This window comes from Heteronotia binoei, unplaced genomic scaffold (genome assembly GCF_032191835.1).
Source record: "Heteronotia binoei isolate CCM8104 ecotype False Entrance Well unplaced genomic scaffold, APGP_CSIRO_Hbin_v1 ptg001301l, whole genome shotgun sequence".
Classification (NCBI taxonomy): Eukaryota; Metazoa; Chordata; class Lepidosauria; order Squamata; family Gekkonidae; genus Heteronotia; species Heteronotia binoei.
In genome coordinates, this window is record NW_026800229.1 from 197,105 (window position 1) to 216,972 (window position 19,868).

At 51.3% G+C, this 19,868-nt stretch overlaps 1 protein-coding gene, 1 long non-coding RNA gene and 1 pseudogene across 2 annotated transcripts in view; 1 reads left to right on the forward strand and 2 right to left on the reverse strand.

Annotated features, from left to right (window-relative positions):
* The window catches only part of LOC132591008 (uncharacterized), a 182,221-nt gene that overhangs the window by 71,165 nt on the left and 91,188 nt on the right, over positions 1 to 19,868 (reverse strand). The window lies entirely within an intron of this gene.
* On the forward strand, positions 605 to 1,550 carry LOC132590998 (olfactory receptor 52P1-like; annotated as a pseudogene).
* On the reverse strand, positions 13,285 to 14,175 carry LOC132590982 (olfactory receptor 52P1-like). The gene has a single exon (XM_060263869.1). The coding sequence runs from the start codon at positions 14,137 to 14,139 to the stop codon at positions 13,285 to 13,287; it is 855 nt and encodes a 284-aa protein (XP_060119852.1). The 5' UTR covers positions 14,140 to 14,175.

Consider the following 19,868-nt stretch of genomic DNA (forward strand, 5'->3'; position numbering starts at 1 on the left):
GATGGTCATCAGCAATGAAGATCCTGTGAATTTAGGGGGAGGTGTTTGTGAGTTTCCTGCATTGTGCAGGGGGTTGGACTAGATGACCCTGGAGGTCCTTCCAACTCTATGATTCTATGATTACAAAGAACTTCCTGACCATTAGAGCAGTTCCTCAGTGGAACAGGCTTCCTCCTTGGGAGGTGGTGGGCTCTCCTTCCTTGGAGGTTTCTAAATAGAGGCTAGATGGCCATCTGACAGCAATGAGGATCCTGTGAATTTAGGGGGAGGGATTTGTGAGTTTCCTGCATTGTGCAGGGGGTTGGACTAGATGACCCTGGAGGTCCCTCCCAGCTCTAGGATTCTATGATATTCTTCCTGGTATTTTCGGAGAAAGGCAACAGGCGGTGATGAGAGGCAGCCGAACAGATTTCCCTCTTGCTTAAAAGTGGTGGTGAAACCCTGGAGCAGTGGGCTGCAGAGTTCCAGCTTTCCTGAAGCCAGTGTCTCTTTTCCCCCTCCAGCCTCCTGCAGCGGGAAAGGAGCACTAACCAGCCCCCGGCTTCTGCCCAGGGCTCCTTCTTTGCTGGTCTGCAGAGCCGAGCGTGCCACATGTAAAGGGGCGATGTCAGGTCCAAATGCCACAGCCGACGCTCCTCCTGGCTCCTTCTTCCTTCTGGGCATCCCGGGGCTGGAGTCCCTGCACGTCTGGCTCTCCATCCCCTTCTGCTCCATGTATCTCATGGCGCTCCTGGGGAACGGCACCCTCCTCTTGGCTGTCAAGACGGAGCCCAGCCTGCACGAGCCCATGTTCCTCTTCCTCTGCATGCTCTCCCTCACGGACCTGGTGCTCCTCCTCCCACCCTGCCCAAGCTCCTGGCCATCTTCTGGTTCGGCTTGCACCAGATCGGGCCTGCGGCCTGCCTGGCCCAGATGTTCTTCATCCACTCCTTCACCGCCATGGAGTCTGGCTTCTTCTTGGCCATGGCCTACGACCGCTACGTGGCCATCTGCGATCCCCTGCGCCACGCCACTGCCCTCACCAGCGCTGTCGTTGCCAAGATTGGGCTGGCCGTGGTGGCCCGGGGCGTGGTCTTCTTCTTCCCCCACCCCTTCCTGGTGGGGCGGCTGCCCTTCTGTGGGAACAAGGTCATCGCCCACAGCTACTGCGAGTTCATGGCCTTAGTCAAGCTGGCCTGTGCAGACACAGCGGCCAGCGGCGCCTACAGCCTCAGCTTGGCCTTCCTCATCGGGGGCTTCGACGTGTGCTTCATCAGCTTATCCTATGGGCTGATCCTGAGCACCGTCTGCCGCTTGCCTTCCAAGGAGGCTGGCCGCAAGGCTCTGAGCACCTGCAGCTCCCACATCTGCGTCATCCTCATTTTCTACACCACGGCTGTCTTCTCCTTCCTCACCCACCGCTTTGGCCACAACATCCCCCATGCTCTGCACATCCCATCGCCAATGTCTACCTCACGGTGCCTCCCAGCCTGAACCCCATCATCTATGGGGCGAGGACAAGGAAGATCCGGGAGCGGGTGCTGCAGACCCTTTTCTGCAGGAAGAGGTGAGGGCTGCGGCTGAGGGGCAGGGCGTCTGCCTGGCATCTCCAAGTGGCAGGTGATGGGAAAGACCTCTTGGAGCATAACTCGTTTTAAGTGTTATCTTTTAAGGCTCCTCTTGTGCAATCTGTCTCTACCCAAGCTGCATCCTTCAGCTGACGGAGAAGGCCTTGGGGCGGGAAGGCTGTGGCCCTGCTTGGCCTGCAGAAGGTTTCCGGCTCAGCCTCCAGCAGCAGCAGCAGCCCCAGGCAGGAGGGGAGAGGAAAGGAGCAGGCAGGAGGGGAAGGGAAAGACCTCTCCGGCCAGAGGCTGCCAGTCTGAGTAGACAAGACTGACCTTGGCAGGCAGAGGAACAGTCAGAAGGCAGCTTCCTGCCTGGGCTCATGTGTGATAATAACCTCATGTTAGAAGAACCTCAAAGCTATCTGGATGTCCAAATGATGACGCATGAACCCGAATAAGTGTGGATTAAAAACCCAAGGCCCTGACAGTTTTTAAAAAGCTGGCATAGGTCACGAAGGAAACCAGACTTTATGCAGGGTTTATGCTTAAAAAGAAAAATAACTTCTGAAAATGGCAAGAGAACTTCAACTGAGCAATATGGATCTTACTCCTGCAGTACTGCTAGGCAAAAGTCGGTCTGTCTGGAGAAATCTATCTATCTATCTATCTATCTATCTATCTATCTATCTATCTATCTATCTATCTATCTATCTATCTATCTATCTATCTATCTATCTATCTATCTATCTATCTATCTATCTATCTATCTATCTATCCATCCTTTTGGCTCATGTTTCAAGCTTTCCTCTGATCTAAGGAGACTTCCTCCAAATTCAGGTTTTCTCCCTTCCACTATCAGGCATCAAAAATTTGCAAAAGGCAGGCAGGTGGGCTAGTAGAAGGTAGGCGGAGCTAAGCCAGAAGAACTGAGGGTACCATTCTGGGATATTACCAGGTTTCAAAAGAGAAAGGTGTGAACAAAAGAGTTGGTGGCTCAACATAAGGAAGAACTTCCTGACCGTGAGAGTGATTCCTCAGTGGAACAGGCTTCCTCCTTGGGAGGTGGTGGGCTCTCCTTCCTTGGAGGTTTTTCAGCAGAGGCTCGATGGCCACCTGACAGCAGAAAGGGCCTCCTATAATAATAAGCTGGAGCAGAGCTGTGGGGGAAGGTATCAGTGGACAACCGGTGAATAATTTGGAAAAAGCTTTCAAGCAAAACAGGAGACTAGACTGGTTTTGTCTGTTAGCTGCTGCTACAGCTTCTGTATATTACAGATTACATACAACTTTGAAGAAATTTCAAGTTATTGAAAAAACTGACTTCCTATGAAAAGCTGTTGTGAGAACTGGCTTGGAAAGTCATACCCACACCCACGTGCAGCTTTAGGCTATTAGTGAAAAGACTGGAAATTGTTGCAGTGACCTTTATCAGTTTATTGGATAACACAGTCTAATATATTTGCAAATATTGACGAGGTGATATTACACGGAGCCTTGTGCTTCTTCTCCAGTTCCATTATCCGCGTGGGTTTTGTTGGTTGCGGATCCTGTGAATTAGGCAGATCATGAGAAGGAGGGTAGGAAGGGTGTATGGGGGTGGGGTGGGGGGAGGTTTTTGAGAAGTTCCTGCCTTCTGCAGGGGGTTGGACTAAATGACCCTCGAGGTCCTTTCTAACTCCAGGATTATGTGAACTGAAGGCCAATACTGGCCATTCATAAAATCTATATTAGTTAGGAATAAGTCCAAGAAACAGTTAAACCCACACTTTCTGCCACTGATATCTAAAGAAGAAGATTGCAGATTTATTCCCCGCCCTTGTCCCTGAATCAGAGACACAGAGTGGCTCAGAGTCTCCTTTCCCTTCCTCCCTCACAACAGATACCCTGTGAGGTGGGTGGGGCTGAGAGGGCTCTCACAGCAGCTGCCCTTTCAAGGACAACTTCTGCCAGAGCTATGGCTGACCCAAGGCCATTCCAGCAGCTGCAAGTGGAGGAGTGGGGAATCAAACCCGGTTCTCCCAGATAAGAGAGCTATGGCTGACCCAAGGCCATTCCAGCAGCTGCAAGTGGAGGAGTGGGGAATCAAACTCAGTTCTCCCAGATAAGAGAGCTCTGGCTGACCCAAGGCCATTCCAGCAGCTGCAAGTGGAGGAGGGGGGAATCAAACCCGGTTCTCCCAGATAAGAGAGCTCTGGCTGACCCAAGGCCATTCCAGCAGCTGCAAGTGGAGGAGGGGGGAATCAAACCCAGTTCTCCCAGATAAGAGAGCTCTGGGTGACCCAAGACCATTCCAGCAGCTGCAAGTGGAGGAGTTGGGAATCAAACCCGGTTCTCCCAGATAAGAGAGCTCTGGCTGACCCAAGGCCATTCCAGCAGCTGCAAGTGGAGGAGTGGGGAATCAAACCCGGTTCTCCCAGATAAGAGAGCTATGGCTGACCCAAGGCCATTCCAGCAGCTGCAAGTGGAGGAGTGGGGAATCAAACCCGGTTCTCCCAGATAAGAGAGCTCTGGCTGACCCAAGGCCATTCCAGCAGCTGCAAGTGGAGGAGTGGGGAATCAAACCCGGTTCTCCCAGATAAGAGAGCTCTGGCTGACCCAAGGCCATTCCAGCAGCTGCAAGTGGAGGAGTGGGGAATCAAACGCGGTTCTCCCAGATAAGAGAGCTGTGGCAGACCCAAGGCCATTCCAGCAGCTGCAAGTGGAGGAGTGGGGAATCAAACCCGGTTCTCCCAGATAAGAGAGCTCTGGCTGACCCAAGGCCATTCCAGCAGCTGCAAGTGGAAGAGTGGGGAATCAAACCCGGTTCTCCCAGATAAGAGAGCTCTGGCTGACCCAAGGCCATTCCAGCAGCTGCAAGTGGAGGAGGGGGGAATCAAACCCGGTTCTCCCGGATAAGAGAGCTTTGGCTGACCCAAGGCCATTCCAGCAGCTGCAAGTGGAGAATCAAACCCGGTTCTCCCAGATAAGAGAGCTCTGGCTGACCCAAGGCCATTCCAGCAGCTGCAAGTGGAGGAGTGGGGAATCAAACCCGGTTCTCCCAGATAAGAGAGCTCTAGCTGACCCAAGGCCATTCCAGCAGCTGCAAGTGGAGGAGTGGGGAATCAAACCCGGTTCTCCCAGGTAAGAGAGCTCTGGCTGACCCAAGGCCATTCCAGCAGCTGCAAGTGGAGGAGTGGGGAATCAAACCCGGTTCTCCCAGGTAAGAGAGCTCTGGCTGACCCAAGGCCATTCCAGCAGCTGCAATTGGAGGAGCGGGGAATCAAACCAAGTTCTCCCAGATAAGAGTCTGCACACTTAACCACGACACTGAACTGGCTCTCTGTATTTAATAACTAAGAAATCCTGGTTTCCCGAGCTGGAGGCGATGGGAGAAACCGAACCCAGAATGCTCTCTGATCAGGAGGTGATTCAGAGGATGTGAGGAGAGACCTCCTCACCACCCCACCACGATGATGATGAAGAGGTGTGACAGGGGCTTTGTCGAGTGGTGTCTTGTGGGAAAACTGCATCAGAGGAAAGTGGAACTGCTGGGTGACTAAAAAGCAACTTGTGAGAAGTGGCTTCCCCAAGTGACTTCTAATGCTTAATTGAACTGAATGGGGATGTATCCTTTTAGCCTGGGTTGATGGGAACACAGGGGGAACACAGGGGCCTTAGAGAGCCAGTTTGGTGTAGTGGTTAAGTGTGCAGACTCTTATCTGGGAGAACCGGGTTTGAGTCCCCCCTCCTCCACTTGCAGCTGCTGGAATGGCCTTGGGTCAGCAAGAGCTCTCTTATCTGGGAGAGCCGGGTTTGATTCCCCACTCCTCCACTTGCAGCTGCTGGAATGGCCCTGGGTCAGCCATAGCTCTCTTATCTGGGAGAACCAGGTTTGATTCCCCCATTCCTCCAGTTGCAGCTGCTGAAATGGCCTTGGGTCAGCCAGAGCTCTCTTATCTGGGAGAACCGGGTTTGATTCCCCACTCCTCCACTTGCAGCTGCTGGAATGGCCTTGGGTCAGCCAGAGCTCTCTTATCTGGGAGAACTGGGTTTGATTCCCCCCTCCTCCACTTGCAGCTGCTGGAATGGCCTTGGGTCAGCCAGAGCTCTCTTATCCGGGAGAACCGGGTTGGATTCCCCCCTCCTCCACTTGCAGCTGCTGGAATGGCCTTGGGTCAGCCAGAGCTCTCTTATCCGGGAGAACCGGGTTTGATTCCCCTCTCCTCCACTTGCACCTGCTGGAATGGCCTTGGGTCAGCCATAGCTCTCTTATCTGGGAGAACCGGGTTTGATTCCCCACTCATCCACTTGCAGCTGCTGGAATGGCCTTGGGTGAGCCAGAGCTCTCTTATGTGGGAGAACCGAGTTTGATTCCCCACTTCTCCACTTACAGTGCTGGAATGGCTTTGGGTTAGCCATAGCTCTGGCAGAGGTCGTCTTTGAAAGGGCAGCTGCTGTGAGAGCCCTCTCAGCCCCACCCACCTCACAGGGTGTCTGTCATGGGGGGAGAAGATAAAGGAGATTGTGAGCCGCTCTGAGTCTCTGGTTCAGAGAGAAGGGTGGGGTATAAATCTGCATTTCTTCTCCTCCACTTGTAACTGATGGAAGGGCCTTGGGTCAGCCATAGCTCTGGCAGATGTCATCCTTGAAAGGGCAACTGCTGTAAGAGCCCTCTCAGGCCCACCCACTTCACAGGGTGTCTGTTGTGGGGGAGTAAGGGAAAGGAGATTGTGAGCCGCTCTGAGACTCTTCGGAGTGGAGGGCGGGATATAAATCCAGTATCTCCATCTACCTCACAGGGTGTCTGTTGTGGGAGAGGAAGGGAAAGGAGATTGTTAGCCGCTCTGAGACTCTTCGGAGTGGAGGGTGGGATATAAATCCAATATCTTCATCTACCTCACAGGGTGTCTGTTGTGGGGGAGGAAGGGAAAGGAGATTGAAAGTCGCTCTGTCTCTGATCCAGAGAGAAGGGCGAGGTATAAATAAGCAATTCTTCTTCTTCCTGAAACTGCAGAATCATGGGTAGATTTACATTCCTTTGTGATTAAATGTCGATACCTTCTGGAAACCCACCGATGCTGGCATTGGCAACAGACCAGTGTGGAGCTGGCTCATTGTCTGGTGAGGGGGCACTGTTCCAAAGTGGCCAAGTTTGCGGATGACACTAAATTGTTCAGGGTGGTGAGAACCAGAGAGGATTGTGAGGAACTCCAAAGGGATCTGTTGAGGCTGGGTGAGTGGGCGTCAACGTGGCAGATGCGGTTCAATGTGGCCAAGTGCAAAGTAATGCACATTGGGGCCAAGAATCCCAGCTACAAATACAAGTTGATGGGGTGTGAACTGGCAGAGACTGACCAAGAGAGAGATCTTGGGGTCGTGGTAGATAACTCACTGAAAATGTCAAGACAGTGTGCATTTGCAATAAAAAAGGCCAACGCCATGCTGGGAATTATTAGGAAGGGAATTGAAAACAAATCAGCCAGTATCATAATGCCTCTATATAAATCGATGGTGCGGTCTCATTTGGAGTACTGTGTGCAGTTCTGGTCGCTGCACCTCAAAAAGGATATTATAGCATTGGAGAAAGTCCAGAGAAGGGCAACTAGAATGATTAAAGGGCTGGAGAATTTCCCTATGAAGAAAGGTTGAAACGCTTGGGACTGTTTAGCTTGGAGAAACGTCGACTGCGGGGTGACATGATAGAGGTTTACAAGATAATGCATGGGATGGAGAAAGTAGAGAAAGAAGTACTTTTCTCCCTTTCTCACAATACAAGAACTCGTGGGCATTCGATGAAATTGCTGAGCAGACAGGTTAAAACGGATAAAAGGAACTACTTCTTCACCCAAAGGGTGATTAACATGTGGAATTCACTGCCACAGGAGGTGGTGCCGGCCACAAGTATAGCCACCTTCAAGAAGGGTTTAGATAAAAATATGGAGCACAGGTCCATCAGTGGCTATTAGCCACAGTGTATGTGTGTATATAAATTTTTTTGCCACTGTGTGACACAGAGTGTTGGACTTGATGGGCCGTTGGCCTGATCCAACATGGCTTCTCTTATGTTCTTATGTTCTCCGACAGGGACAGCGGGAATGCTCAAGGACTTTTCTGGAACCCCCCTGATATACCTGCAGGGGAGGATAATGAATGAAGGATCTCAGGTGTGTGTTGCACAAAGAGGGGTGCTTGATGAAGCCTCCACTGAAACACAGCAGTTCCCAAAAATCTGGGCGGTTGCACTTCTGACCAAAGTGACATATACTTCTCAGTGTGCATTATATGTACTTCAGTGTGCCTGCCTGCCAGTGTTCCCTCTAAGCTGCGTTAGTGTGAGCTAGATCACAGATTTTTAGCCTCCAGCTCACACATTTGTGTCTTAGCTCAGGAAGGATGACCCCAGAGCAAACTAATTTATGCAGGAGCTCACAACGTTAATGCCAGGAGCTCACAAAGTAGAATTTTTGCTCACAAGACTCTTCAGCTTAGCGGGAAGATTGTTACCTGCACGTGAATGCTTCTACCCAGAATTAAACTTGGTTGGACTCAACTGGACTCAAAGTTTGTTCTGTTGCTTCAGACCAGTACAGCGACCCTCCTGAATGTACCCAGATGTCGCCTATTCTGGATGTTGCTGCACCTCCTTGAAGAAAAGGGTCCATTCTTAAAATTAATCAGTTTTTTCTTCTTGTCCTTTTCTTTTGGTGTAGTTTGTGCCAGTTTGGTGTAGTGGTTAAGTGTGGGGACTCTTATCTGGGAGAACCGGGTTTGATTCCCCACTCCTCCACTTGCACCTGCTGGAATGGCCTTGGGGCAGCCATAGCTCTGGCAGGAGTTGTCCTTGAAAGGGCAGCTTCTGGGAGAGCTCTCTCAGCCCCACCCACTTCACAGGGTGTCTGCTGTGGGGGAGGAAGGGAAAGGAGGTTGTGAGCCGCTTTGTGACTTCGGAGTGGAGGGCGGGATATAAATCCAATATCTTCATCTACCTCACAGGGTGTCTGTTGTGGGGGAGGAAGGGAAAGGAGGTTGTGAGCCGCTTTGTGACTTCAGAGTGGAGGGCAGGATATAAATCCAGTATCTTCATCTACCTCACAGGGTGTCTGTTGTTGGGGAGGAAGGTAAAGGAGATTGTGAGCCACTCTGAGACTCTTGGGAGTGGAGGGCGGGATATAAATCCAATATCTTCATCTACCTCACAGGGTGTCTGTTGTTGGGGAGGAAGGTAAAGGAGATTGTGAGCTGCTCTGAGACTCTTCGGAGTGGAGGGTGGGATATAAATCCAATATCTTCTTCTTTTGTTATCTCTTTTTGTATGTATTAAAGATAAATAGCTTTGATTTATAACATAAGTACTAGAATTGTATAACAGCATAAAAGGTTATAAAAGGATTGTAGAATTTGATGGCAATATTTGGGTGAAACTTAAAGACTTGCAGGTAGACGGAACTTGGTATTTTGCTTTGTTGTAGAAATGACTGTAACTTGTACACTTTTGAGTTTTTTTCTTCTTTTTCTCTTTCGCCCTCTTTTCCCTTCTGTATCTCCATCCCACTTTCGCTTATACCTAAACCTAATAAAAAATTGAAAATCAGAAGAAAAAGGTCCCTATTCTGGGGGTGCTGCTGGACCCCCCGTGGGAGAAGCAGGCTGTGGGCAGGAGCCCTTTGGCCAGCCGGACTGGCTACCCGCTGTGGCCTCTCCTGGGCAGAAAAGTCCTGGCTAGAGTGGCTTGGGCCCTGTACCCTGCGCTTTATGTGGGGCTGCCCGCAAAATGTGTCTGGGAACTTCCAGTGGTGCAGAATGCTGCAGCCATGTTGAGTGGGGTGGGTTGTGGGGACCAGGTCACTTCAGCCGTGGCCCATTTCCACTGGCACCCAGTTGGGTTCTGGGCACCAAAACTTTGGAGCTCTCTCTCAGCCCTGAGAGACTTGCCCATCGCCTTCCGTCACTGTCGTCTGACAGATGGTGAAGACCAGGGGTCCTTCTAAGCTGAGTGAGCATGAGCTAGCTCACAGATATTTAGCCTCCAGCTCACACATTTTTGCCTTAGCTCAGGAAGGATGACCCCAGAGCACACTCATTGATGCAGCAGCTCACAACATTAATGCCAGGAGCTCATAAAATAGAATTTCTGCAGCTTAGAGGGAACGTTGGTGAAGACTGTTCCGTCTGGGGTTCCCTCAGTGATTCCTCTTCCCTGCTCTATGTTTTGTTTGTTGTTTTTATGTGGACATATTTTATTTTGTGGTGTGTGTTTTGCTGCTTGGTTTTAATTGCCTTCACGACGTGTTTTTCTTTGGTTCCAATGGCGTTTAAGTTGTGCTTTTAGGCCGCATTTCCAACACATAGGTGAGATAGATTGGTTAATTTTAGACAATTGCAGGGGAGGGATATACCATCTGTGATACAGCTTAAAAAAATTTTCTCTATAGTTAATTGGTTTAATGATTCGTTTTCCAAAAATTAGACCATTGTTCTAAATCGATATTCTTTTGCAAATTTTGAGACCATTTTATCATTGACTCTTTGACCATTTCGTCCTCTAATTTAATTTGAATAATATAGTTATATACTTTCTTGATTACCCTATCCACATCTACAAGTAAAAGCTTATCAAAATCAAAATTATATTTAGTAAATCCTTTCAACTTGTCCATATTATATTTGGCTATTATCTGATTCATCGTCCACCAGTCAAATTTTATCCCCCTAGATTCTAAGTCATCTTTTTTTCTTAAATTGTCCTTTTCATCTAGGAGGTCCTGTTACCTAGCCATCCTTGTAGAATTCCATAACTGTGGTAGGGTTGAGGCTTCTTCCGGGGACAACCATCTCGGTGTCTTATTATAAATTAATCTTCTGATTTTTAGCCAAACATCATATATAGTTTTACGAATTAAATGGTTCCTAAAATACTTCTGTCCCTTGTGAATATACCATAGGTTCGCGTGCCATCCGGCCTGCAAGTCGGAACCTTCTAAGGCTAATATACGAGTGTCCCTCAAAGAGATCCACTCTTTCAACCAAAGTATAACACAAGCAGAGTGGTAAATTTCCCAATCCGGGAGGCCCAGTCCACCCATATCCTTTTTATCTTTTAGGATTTTCCACTTTACCCTAGGTCTCTTACCTTGCCAAACAAAAACTTTAACTAGCTGATCTAATTTAATAAAAAACGATTTCTTAACCACAAAGTTGATCATTTGAAATAAAAACATTACTTTGGGTAAGATAGTCATCTTAATCAATGCTATTCTACCCATAAAAGAGAGTTTCATATTCGCCCACTTTTTTAGGGAAGAATCAATCTCACTTAGGAGAGGAACATAATTATAGTCATATAAATTGCTACATTTATTTGACATAATAATCACCAAATACTTTACTTTCGTTTCACTACTAAACCCCGTTCTTCTTTCCAATTCTTTGACCTCTCGTATAGGGATATTTTTAGTGAGCATTTTGGATTTCTGCTTATTTATTCTTAATCCAGCAACATGTCCATAATCAGCTAATTCTTTTAAAATCTCCTCAGCTGACTCTATATCATTTTGGGATATCAAAACCGTATCATCAAGCAAAAAATGGGAGCAAAAAATGGGGGGGGGGGGTGAGAGCAGCAGGGAGGGAGGAGCAAAAATGGGGGGGGTGAGAGCAGTGAGAAGGGGGGAGCAAAAATGGGGGGGTGAGAACAGCGAGGAGGGAGGAGCAAAAATGGGGGGGCGAGAGCAGCGGGGAGGGGTAGCAAAAATGGGGGGTGAGAGCAGCGGGGAGGGGGGAGCAAAAATGGGAGGCAAGAGTAGTGAGGAGGGGGAACAAAAAATGGGGTGAGAGCAGCGGGGGAGGCAAAAACGGGAAGCAAGAGCAGGGGGAGAGAGGCAGCAGTGGGGTAAGGAAGGGCCATACAAGTGGAAGGGGGGGTTGGGTGGAGCAGCTGGGGCCCCACAGCTCCCCCCCATTCCCCATAGCTATGGGCTTGCATAATAAAGTTGTTTGACAGATTAAAGGACCAAATTGGAAGACCAAGCTTAGTTTACATGACCACCAAAACTTTGTTCTGCTGCTTAGAATCCTAGAGTTGGAAGGGACCCCCCCAATGCAGGAATTTTGCAAATGCCTCCCCCTAAGTTCACAGGATCCACATTGCTGTCCGATGGCTGTCTAGCCTTGCTTCAGACCAACACGGCTACCCACCTGCATCTGTTATCTCTTCGATCCCTTCCCTGATAACCCCCAGCGTGCATTTCGACTTGTCTACTGCTGTGGGGCAGGGAGCTGGAATTGTCATTCAGCCAACCACTATGATCCCCCTTGTTTCCAGCAAGTTAACTTCCCCCCCCCCCCGCTAAAAAAAAAAGCAAAGGATTTTAGACCATGCCCTGTTGTTTTCTTTAATATCACTCATATTTCTTTAAAAAATTGTAATTTTCGGCCAAGTCCAACAAATTTGCAAGTCAACAGCTGTGCCCTGTCAACATCTCCTCCAAGACAGCTGGCGTTTAGATGTTGGAGTTCAGCTGGGATGGATCTGCGCATGCAGAGCAGCAAACCTGGTGACATAACTCTCCTCTGGGGTGGTTTTCATGAAAGAAAACTTCCTGGGGGGAGATAGGAGCCCTTCTTGCCAGTTCGGTGTAGTGGTTAAGTGTGCGGATCCTTATCTGGGAGAACTGGGTTTGATTCCCCACTCCTCCCCTTGCAGCTGCTGGAATGGCCTTGGGTCAGCCAGAGCTCTCTTATCTGGGAGAACCGGGTTTAATTCCCCCCTCCTCCACTTGCAGCTGCTGGAATGGCCTTGGGTCAGCCAGAGCTCTCTTATCTGGGAGAACCGGGTTTGATTCCCCCCTCCTCCGCTTGCACCTGCTGGCATGGCCTTGGGTCAGCCATAGCTCTCTTATCTGGGAGAACCGGGTTTGATTCCCCCCTCCTCCACTTGCAGCTGCTGGAATGGCCTTGGGTCAGCCAGAGCTCTCTTATCTGGGAGAACCGGGTTTGATTCCCCCCTCCTCCACTTGCAGCTGCTGGAATGGCCTTGGGTCAGCCAGAGCTCTCTTATCTGGGAGAACCGGGTTTGATTCCCCCCTCCTCCACTTGCACCTGCTGGAATGGCCTTGGGTCAGCCAGAGCTCTCTTATCTGGGAGAACCGGGTTTGATTCCCCACTCCTCCACTTGCACCTGCTGGAATGGCCTTGGGTCAGCCAGAGCTCTCTTATCTGGGAGAACCGGGTTTGATTCCCCACTCCTCCACTTGCAGCTGCTGGAATGGCCTTGGGTCAGCCAGAGCTCTCTTATCTGGGAGAACTGGGTTTGATTCCCCACTCCTCCACTTGCAGCTGCTGGAATGGCCTTGGGTCAGCCAGAGCTCTCTCAGGAGTTGTCGTTGAAAGGGCAGCTGCTGTGAGAGCCCTCTCAGCCCCACCCACCTCACAGGGTGTCTGTTGTGGGGGGAGAAGAGATAGGAGATTGTGAGCCGCTCTGAGTCTCTGATTCAGGGAGAAGGCCGGGGTATAAATCTGCAATTCTGCTCCTTCTTCTTCTCTTCTTTCCCCCCACAGAGCTGTACCCAGTGTGTCTGGGACCTTCTTTTTTGAAATAAGCCTGCAGCTGCTCTCTGTGGCTACAGGGAACATGGGAAAACCAAGGCAAACATTTGGAAAAAATGTAACGTGTAGTTTGGCCCCAGAAGCGACGTTCCAGCCAGGCACAGAAGGGCTGCTGCTACTGGAGCCTGGCACGCTCCCAGTCCTGCCCACGGAGGCTCTAGTGACCCACAAGGGTCTTTTCCCCCTGGCTGAAAAGTCTCAGCACCCGCTGGCGGATCTGCCGCGTCTTCACGCCATACACCAGCGGGTTCACGGTGGGGGCCAGCAGAAGGTACAGGCTGGCCAGCAAGATGTGGATGTATGGAGGCACGTGCTTGCCAATGCGGTGGGTGAGGAAGGAGAAGAGGGCTGGCACGTAAGTCACCAGGAGGGTGGAGGCGTGGGCTGCGCAGGTCCCCAGAGCCTTTGCCCGGGCCTCTTGTGAGGACAGCCGGAAGACGGCTTGGAGGATCCTGCCGTAGGAGGCAGCAATCAGCCCCAGGTCCAGCACCACCACCAAGAGAGCCACGCAGATTCCGTAGGTCCGGTTGAGGGTGGTGTCCGCACAGGCCAGCTTGACCACAGCCATGTGCTCGCAGTAGGTGTGTTGAATGACCCTCCGGAAGCAGTAGGGCAGCCTTCTGATGAGGACCGGGCAAGGAATCACCAAGAGCACGCCCCGGGCGACTGCTGCCAGCCCCATCTTCACCACCACGGGGCAGCTGAGGATGGTGGCGTAGTGCAGAGGGTGGCAAATGGCCACGTAGCGGTCGAAGGACATGGCCAGCAAGATGGCGGACTCCATGATGGAGAAGGTGTGGATGAAGTACATCTGGCCCAGGCAGGCGTCGAAGCCGATCTCCCTGGAGCCCAGCCACAGCACCTGCAGCATCTTCGGAGCCATGGAGGTGGAGAGGAGGAGGTCGTTGGAGGCCAGCATGCAAAGGAAGAGGTACATGGGCTGGTGCAGGGCTGGCTCTGTCCTGATAACCCACAGAATGGTCCCGTTCCCCACCAGAGCCACGATGTACATGCAGAAGAAGGGGATCCCGATCCACGCCTGGAAGGCTTCCAGCCCAGGGATACCCACCAGGATGAAGGCGACCTGGCCCAGGCCCAGCGTCCGGTTGATGGTCTCCGGGGAACCAGGCATGCTGCTACTGCAGAGAGTGTCCAGCTGACGTCTTTGGCGGTGGAGAGAAAGAGGAATTAGAGGGCACGAAAGGCACTGCTGCGGCGATGGAAAAGAACCTCGGGATGTCCCCAACTCACCCTCCTCCCCATGAGAGCTCAGCTCAGCTACAACAGCATTTGCGGCATCATAGGCAAGAGGACTCTGGGGTGTCCCTCCAGGACTGGCGATCCCCTGGCGGGGGGGGGGGGTGGCGGCCCCTGACGGGGCTCAGTCCACAGCCTCTCCTGCCATACGAAATCTACTTTCTGATATAACCCAAGCTCTGTGACTTCAATCTTCTGTACAACAGCAACATCTGCTTAAAACACACGCAAATGCACACACACACACAGAGGTTAAATACAGCTTGCCCCTTGTTCTGCAATAACTGAAGGGTGGTTCCCCCCACCCCCAAACACGCTGTCCTATTTCTACCCTTTCCGGACCTACAGCTTCAAAAGGGGCCAGATCGACTTTGTATGATTCTTTTGCAAACAGTCCAGCATCCAGTTTATTCCCCTGAATTACTGACCTCCAGATTCTTTTTCATGTTGTCATCCATTGTCTCACAATTCAATCCTTTTGCAGTCCAGCGACTTGTGGGTAGCTGTTGGTCTTCGGCAGTGATGAGGCACTTAAGAACATAAAAGAGAAGCCCTGTTGAATCAGGCCAATGGCCCATCCAGTCCAACACTCTGTGTCACATAAGAACAAAAGAGAAGCCCTGTTGGATCAGGCCAATGGCCCCTCCAGTCCAACACTGTGTCACATAAGAGAAGCCCTCTTGGATCAGGCCAATGGCCCATCCAGTCCAACACTCTGTGTCACATAAGAACATAAGAGAAGCCATGTTGGATCAGGCCAATGGCCCATCCAGTCCAACACTCTGTGTCACATAAGAACATAAGAGAAGCCCTGTTGGATCAGGCCAATGACCCATCCAGTCCAACACTCTGTGTCAAATAAGAACATAAGAGTAGCCATGTTGGATCAGGCCAATGGCCCATCCAGTCCAACACTCTGTGTCACATAAGAACATAAGAAAAGCCCTGTTGGATCAGGCCAGTGGCCCCCAACAGTCCAACACTCTGTGTCACACAGTGGACAAAAAACCCAGGTGCCATCAGGAGGTCCACCAGTGGGGCTAGGACACTAGAAGCCCTCCCACTGTGCCCCCCCAACCACCAAGAAGACAGAGCATCTCTGCCCCAGACATAAGAACATAAGAGAAGCCATGTTGGATCAGGCCAGTGGCCCCTCCAGTTCAACAATCTGTGTCACACAGTGGCCAAAAAAACCCCAGGTACCATCAGAGGGTCCATCAGTAGGGCCAGGACACTAGAAGCCCTTATAATGTTGCCCCTCCCAAGCACCAAGAATACAAAGCATCACTGCCCCAGACAGAAGAACATAAGAGAGATCATGTTGGATCAGGCCAATGGCCCATCCAGTCCAACACTCTGTCACACAGTGGCCAAAAAACCCCAAGTGCCATCAGGAGGTCCATCAGTGGGGTCAGGACACTAGAAGCCCTCCCACTGTGCCCCCTCCCAAATAGATAGATAGATAGATAGATAGATAGATAGATAGATAGATAGATAGATAGATAGATAGATAGATAGATAGATAGATAGATAAATTTATTGTCATTGTTCTCAAGAAAATGAGAGCAACGAAATGAGGTGCTCTTCCACAAACATACCAACACATCAACACCCACAAAAGGACATATACATAGACCATTTAAATGCATCTAAAAACACATAACCATTCATAACCCTCCATTTAGCTTAACCACGGCACTTGGATAGAAGTTGCCCTTGAATCTATTTGTCTTAGCCTTCAACACTCTATATCGCCTACCTGACGGTAAAATCTCAAATAGCAAGTGGCCCGGATGTGAAGGGTCCCTTAAGATCATTTGTATCTTCCTTCTACATCCCATATTATACAGATCCATCAATGAGGGGAGAGAACATCCACAAATCTTCTGTGCTCTCACCATCACTCTTTGAAGCACCCTTCTCTCTGCTTCCGTGCAGCTCCCAAACGACACGCAGAGGCAATAAGATAAAATGCTCTCAATGGAACTACGATAAAAGGCAACCAGCAGACAAATACCAAGAACACAGAGCATCTCTTGCCCCAGACAGAGAGTTCCAACAATACGCTGTGGCTATGAGCCACTGATGGACCTCTGCTCCAGATGTTTCTTCAGAAGTTTCTCCCTCTTTAAGCTGCCTGTGCCTGCAGCTGCCTTGCTGGCCCTTCGTGTGGCAGTGAATTTCACGTGTTCGTGATTATTTTGGTGAAGAAGGACTTCTTTGATCTGCTCTATACCTACTGCTCATTAATTTCATGGAGTGCCCACGAGTTCTTGTATTGTGAGGAAGGGAGAAAAGGACTTCTTTCTGCATCCCATGCACAATTTTGTAAACCTCTCTCATGTCACCCCTCAGTCATTTCTCTAGCTAGAAAGCCCCTAACCCACCCCCCTTAATCATTCTAGTTGCCCTTCTCTGGACTTTCTCCAATGCTATAATATCCTTTTTGAGGTGCGGCGACCAGAACTGCACACAGTACTCCAAATGAGACCGCACCATCGATTTATACAGGGGCATTATGATACTTGCTGATTTGTTTTCAATTAAACATCCCCAGCACAGCATTTGTCTTTTTTAGAGATGAGCCATCCTGAACCAGGGACATTTCATCTCCTGTCATCTTTCCCCCAAGATTTAGTTTAAAACTGCTCTGTCACCTTTTTGATTTGAAGTGCCAGCAGCCTGGTTTCTTCTCGGGACAAGTGGAGGCCGTCTTTTTTGTACAGGTCCTTCTTGTTCCATAAATTGCCTTTTTACTATTTGTGTTGGGGGGGGTTGGGGGAGGGGGTGGGGGTGGGGGAGACGTCTGTGGGGCAGAAGAAGGTCCAGCTCTCTGTCTGGAGAAGAGGGCAGGCAGGCTACCAAAGGGGTGACCCCAGAAGAACCAGCCAATGAAATGCAGAGAAAGGGATAAAGTGGGGCCCTGCCACCCGGTCCTGCCAGCCACCAGCCCTAGAGATGCCCCCAGGAACACCCACCTGTAGGAGTGGCACAAAAGCAGACTTCCATCCCTGCAGCCCAAGAATGCAAGACGCAGAGATTACATGAGCATCACAAGCTGCGTATTGTCAACAGGGACAGACGCTTGCAACCCTTTGCAGCAGGCAGCCTTTGCCTTCCTCTCCTCCGCTGAGTTTCCATATTGCAAATGAAGAGCTGGAGCAGGTTTGGGGCCTGGGTGTGGGGGGAGGCTCTCAGGGCTCTGCCAGCTGGGCTTTGTGTTTCTGCCACACTCCGTGGCAAGCCGGCTAGAAAGGGGTGGGCTTCTTGAGGAGAGGTCTGCCTCACAAAGGAGCCTGGCTCCATGTTGCCTGAACCAAGCTTATCCTGCACTCATTTTCAAGTGGCCCAGAGTTCCCCTGGGGTTGCCCTCTCACCTCTGGTTCTCTCTGGGTACAAACAAGGGGCTCCTCAGCAACAGAGGAGTCTCGCAGGGGAGAGTCCCAGAGGCTGGAGGCTGCCCTGTAGGGCGAGGAGCTGGGAAAACATACCCCCACCCCCCGTGGCTCTCCGAGAGCCTCATCCGAGCACCTCATGTTCCCCATCAAGTCCCCTCTGGAGCTTAAAGAAGGAAGGGGGAAGGAGGAGTTCGAAGGCCAGCTCAGCTGGGAGAAGAGAAGCAGCCCCCCACTCCCTATTACGGCTTCAATGACTGGCCAAAGGACAGGAAGTCAAGAGGAGGAATAAATGGACAGTTATTGTGATGGAGGGAAGCTAGCCGTGGGGTGCCCCAAGAATTTGCATGGGGAGGGGAGTCACTGAATCTGCTCCAAAATTGTTCAGGAACTAGGGGAGAAGGGGAGCAGCAGAGCGCCCAAGTTTGCAGAGGATGCCCAGTTATTCAGGACGGTGAAAACCGAGAAAGATCTCTCTTAATTGGGTCAACAGGCAACTCCAGGGCAGGGAAGGTGGAATTCAGTGCAGCCAAAGTGATGCCCATTGTGGGGGAAATGGCAACTCAGGGCGCAGCAGCAGTGAAAAAGAACATAGGAACATAAGAGAGAAGCCCTATTGGATCAGGCCAACTGGAATCAGTTGGCCACTGTGTGAGACAGGAGGCTGGACTAGATGGACACTCACTGGTCTGACCCAGCAGGGCTCTTCTGATGTTCTACTCAGGGGAAAGCCTCGGCCTCTCTGCCCTTTTGTTGGCTCTCCAGAGGAACTGGTTGGCCACTGTGTGAGACAGGATGCTGGACTAGATAGACCCTCACTGGTCTGATCCAGCAGGGCTCTTCTGATGTTCTTCTCAGGGGAAGGCCTCAGCCTCTCTGCCCTGTTGCTGGCCCTCCAGAGGAACTGTTTGGCTACTGTGTTGGACAGGAAGCTGGACTAGATGGACCCTCCCTGGTCTGACCCAGCAGGGCTCTTCTGAGGTTCTTCTCAGGGGAAGGACTCGGCCTCTCTGCCCTGTGGTTGGCCCTTCAGAGGAACTGGCTGCCCACTGTGTGAGGCAGGAGGCTGGACTGGATGGACCCTCCCTGGTCTGACCCAGCAGGGTTCTTCTAATGCTCTTATGAAGGCCTCAGCCTCTCTGCCCTGTTGCTGGCCCTCCAGAGGAACTGGTTGGCCACTGTGTGAGTCAGGAGGCTGGACTAGATGGACCCTCACTGGCCTGATCCAGCAGGGCTCGTCTGGCGTTCTTCTCAGGGGAAGGCCACAGCCTCTCTGCCCTGTTGTTGGCCCTCCAGAGGAACTGGCTGCCCACTGTGTGAGGCAGGAGGCTGGACTGGATGGACCCTCCCTGATCTGACCCAGCAGGGCTCTTCTAATGCTCTTATGAAGGCCTCGGCCTCTCTGCCCTGTTGTTGGCCCTCCAGAGGAACTGGGTGGCCACTGTGTGAGACAGCAGGCTGTACTAGATGGACCCTCCCTGGTCTGATCCAGCAGGGCTCTTCTGAGGTTCTTCTCAGGGGAAGGCCTCAGCCTCTCTGCCCTGTTGTTGGCCCTCCAGAGGGACTGGGTGGCCACTGTGTGAGACAGCAGGCTGAAATACATGGACCCTCCCTGGTCTGACCCAGCAGGGCTCTTCTGATGTCATTTTCAGGGGAAGGCCTTGGCCTCTCTGCCCTGTTGTTGGCTCTCCAGTGGAACTGGTTGGCCACTGTGTGGGAGTCAGCCAAGAGGCTGTACTACAGGGACCCTCCCTGGTCTGACCCAGCAGGGCTCTTCTAACGTCCTTCTCAGGGGAAGGCCTCGGCCTCTCTGCCCTGTTGTTGGCTCTCCAGAGGAACTGGCTGGCCCCTGTGTGAGACAGGAGGCTGGACTAGTTGGCCCCTCCCTGCTCTGACCCAGCAGGGCTCTTCTGATGTTCTTCTCAGGGGAAGGCCTCGGCCTCTCTGCCCTGTTGTTGGCTCTCCAGAGGAACTGGCTGGCCCCTGTGTGAGACAGGAGGCTGGACTAGTTGGCCCCTCCCTGGTCTGACCCAGCAGGGCTCTTCTGATGTTCTTCTCAGGGGAAGGCCTCGGCTGAGCAGACAGGTTA

Bases quoted from the DNA above. Each gene is read 5' to 3' on its own strand.
- LOC132590982 (XM_060263869.1), bottom strand. From the start codon at position 14,139: ATGTACATCGTGGCTCTGGTGGGGAACGGGACCATTCTGTGGGTTATC.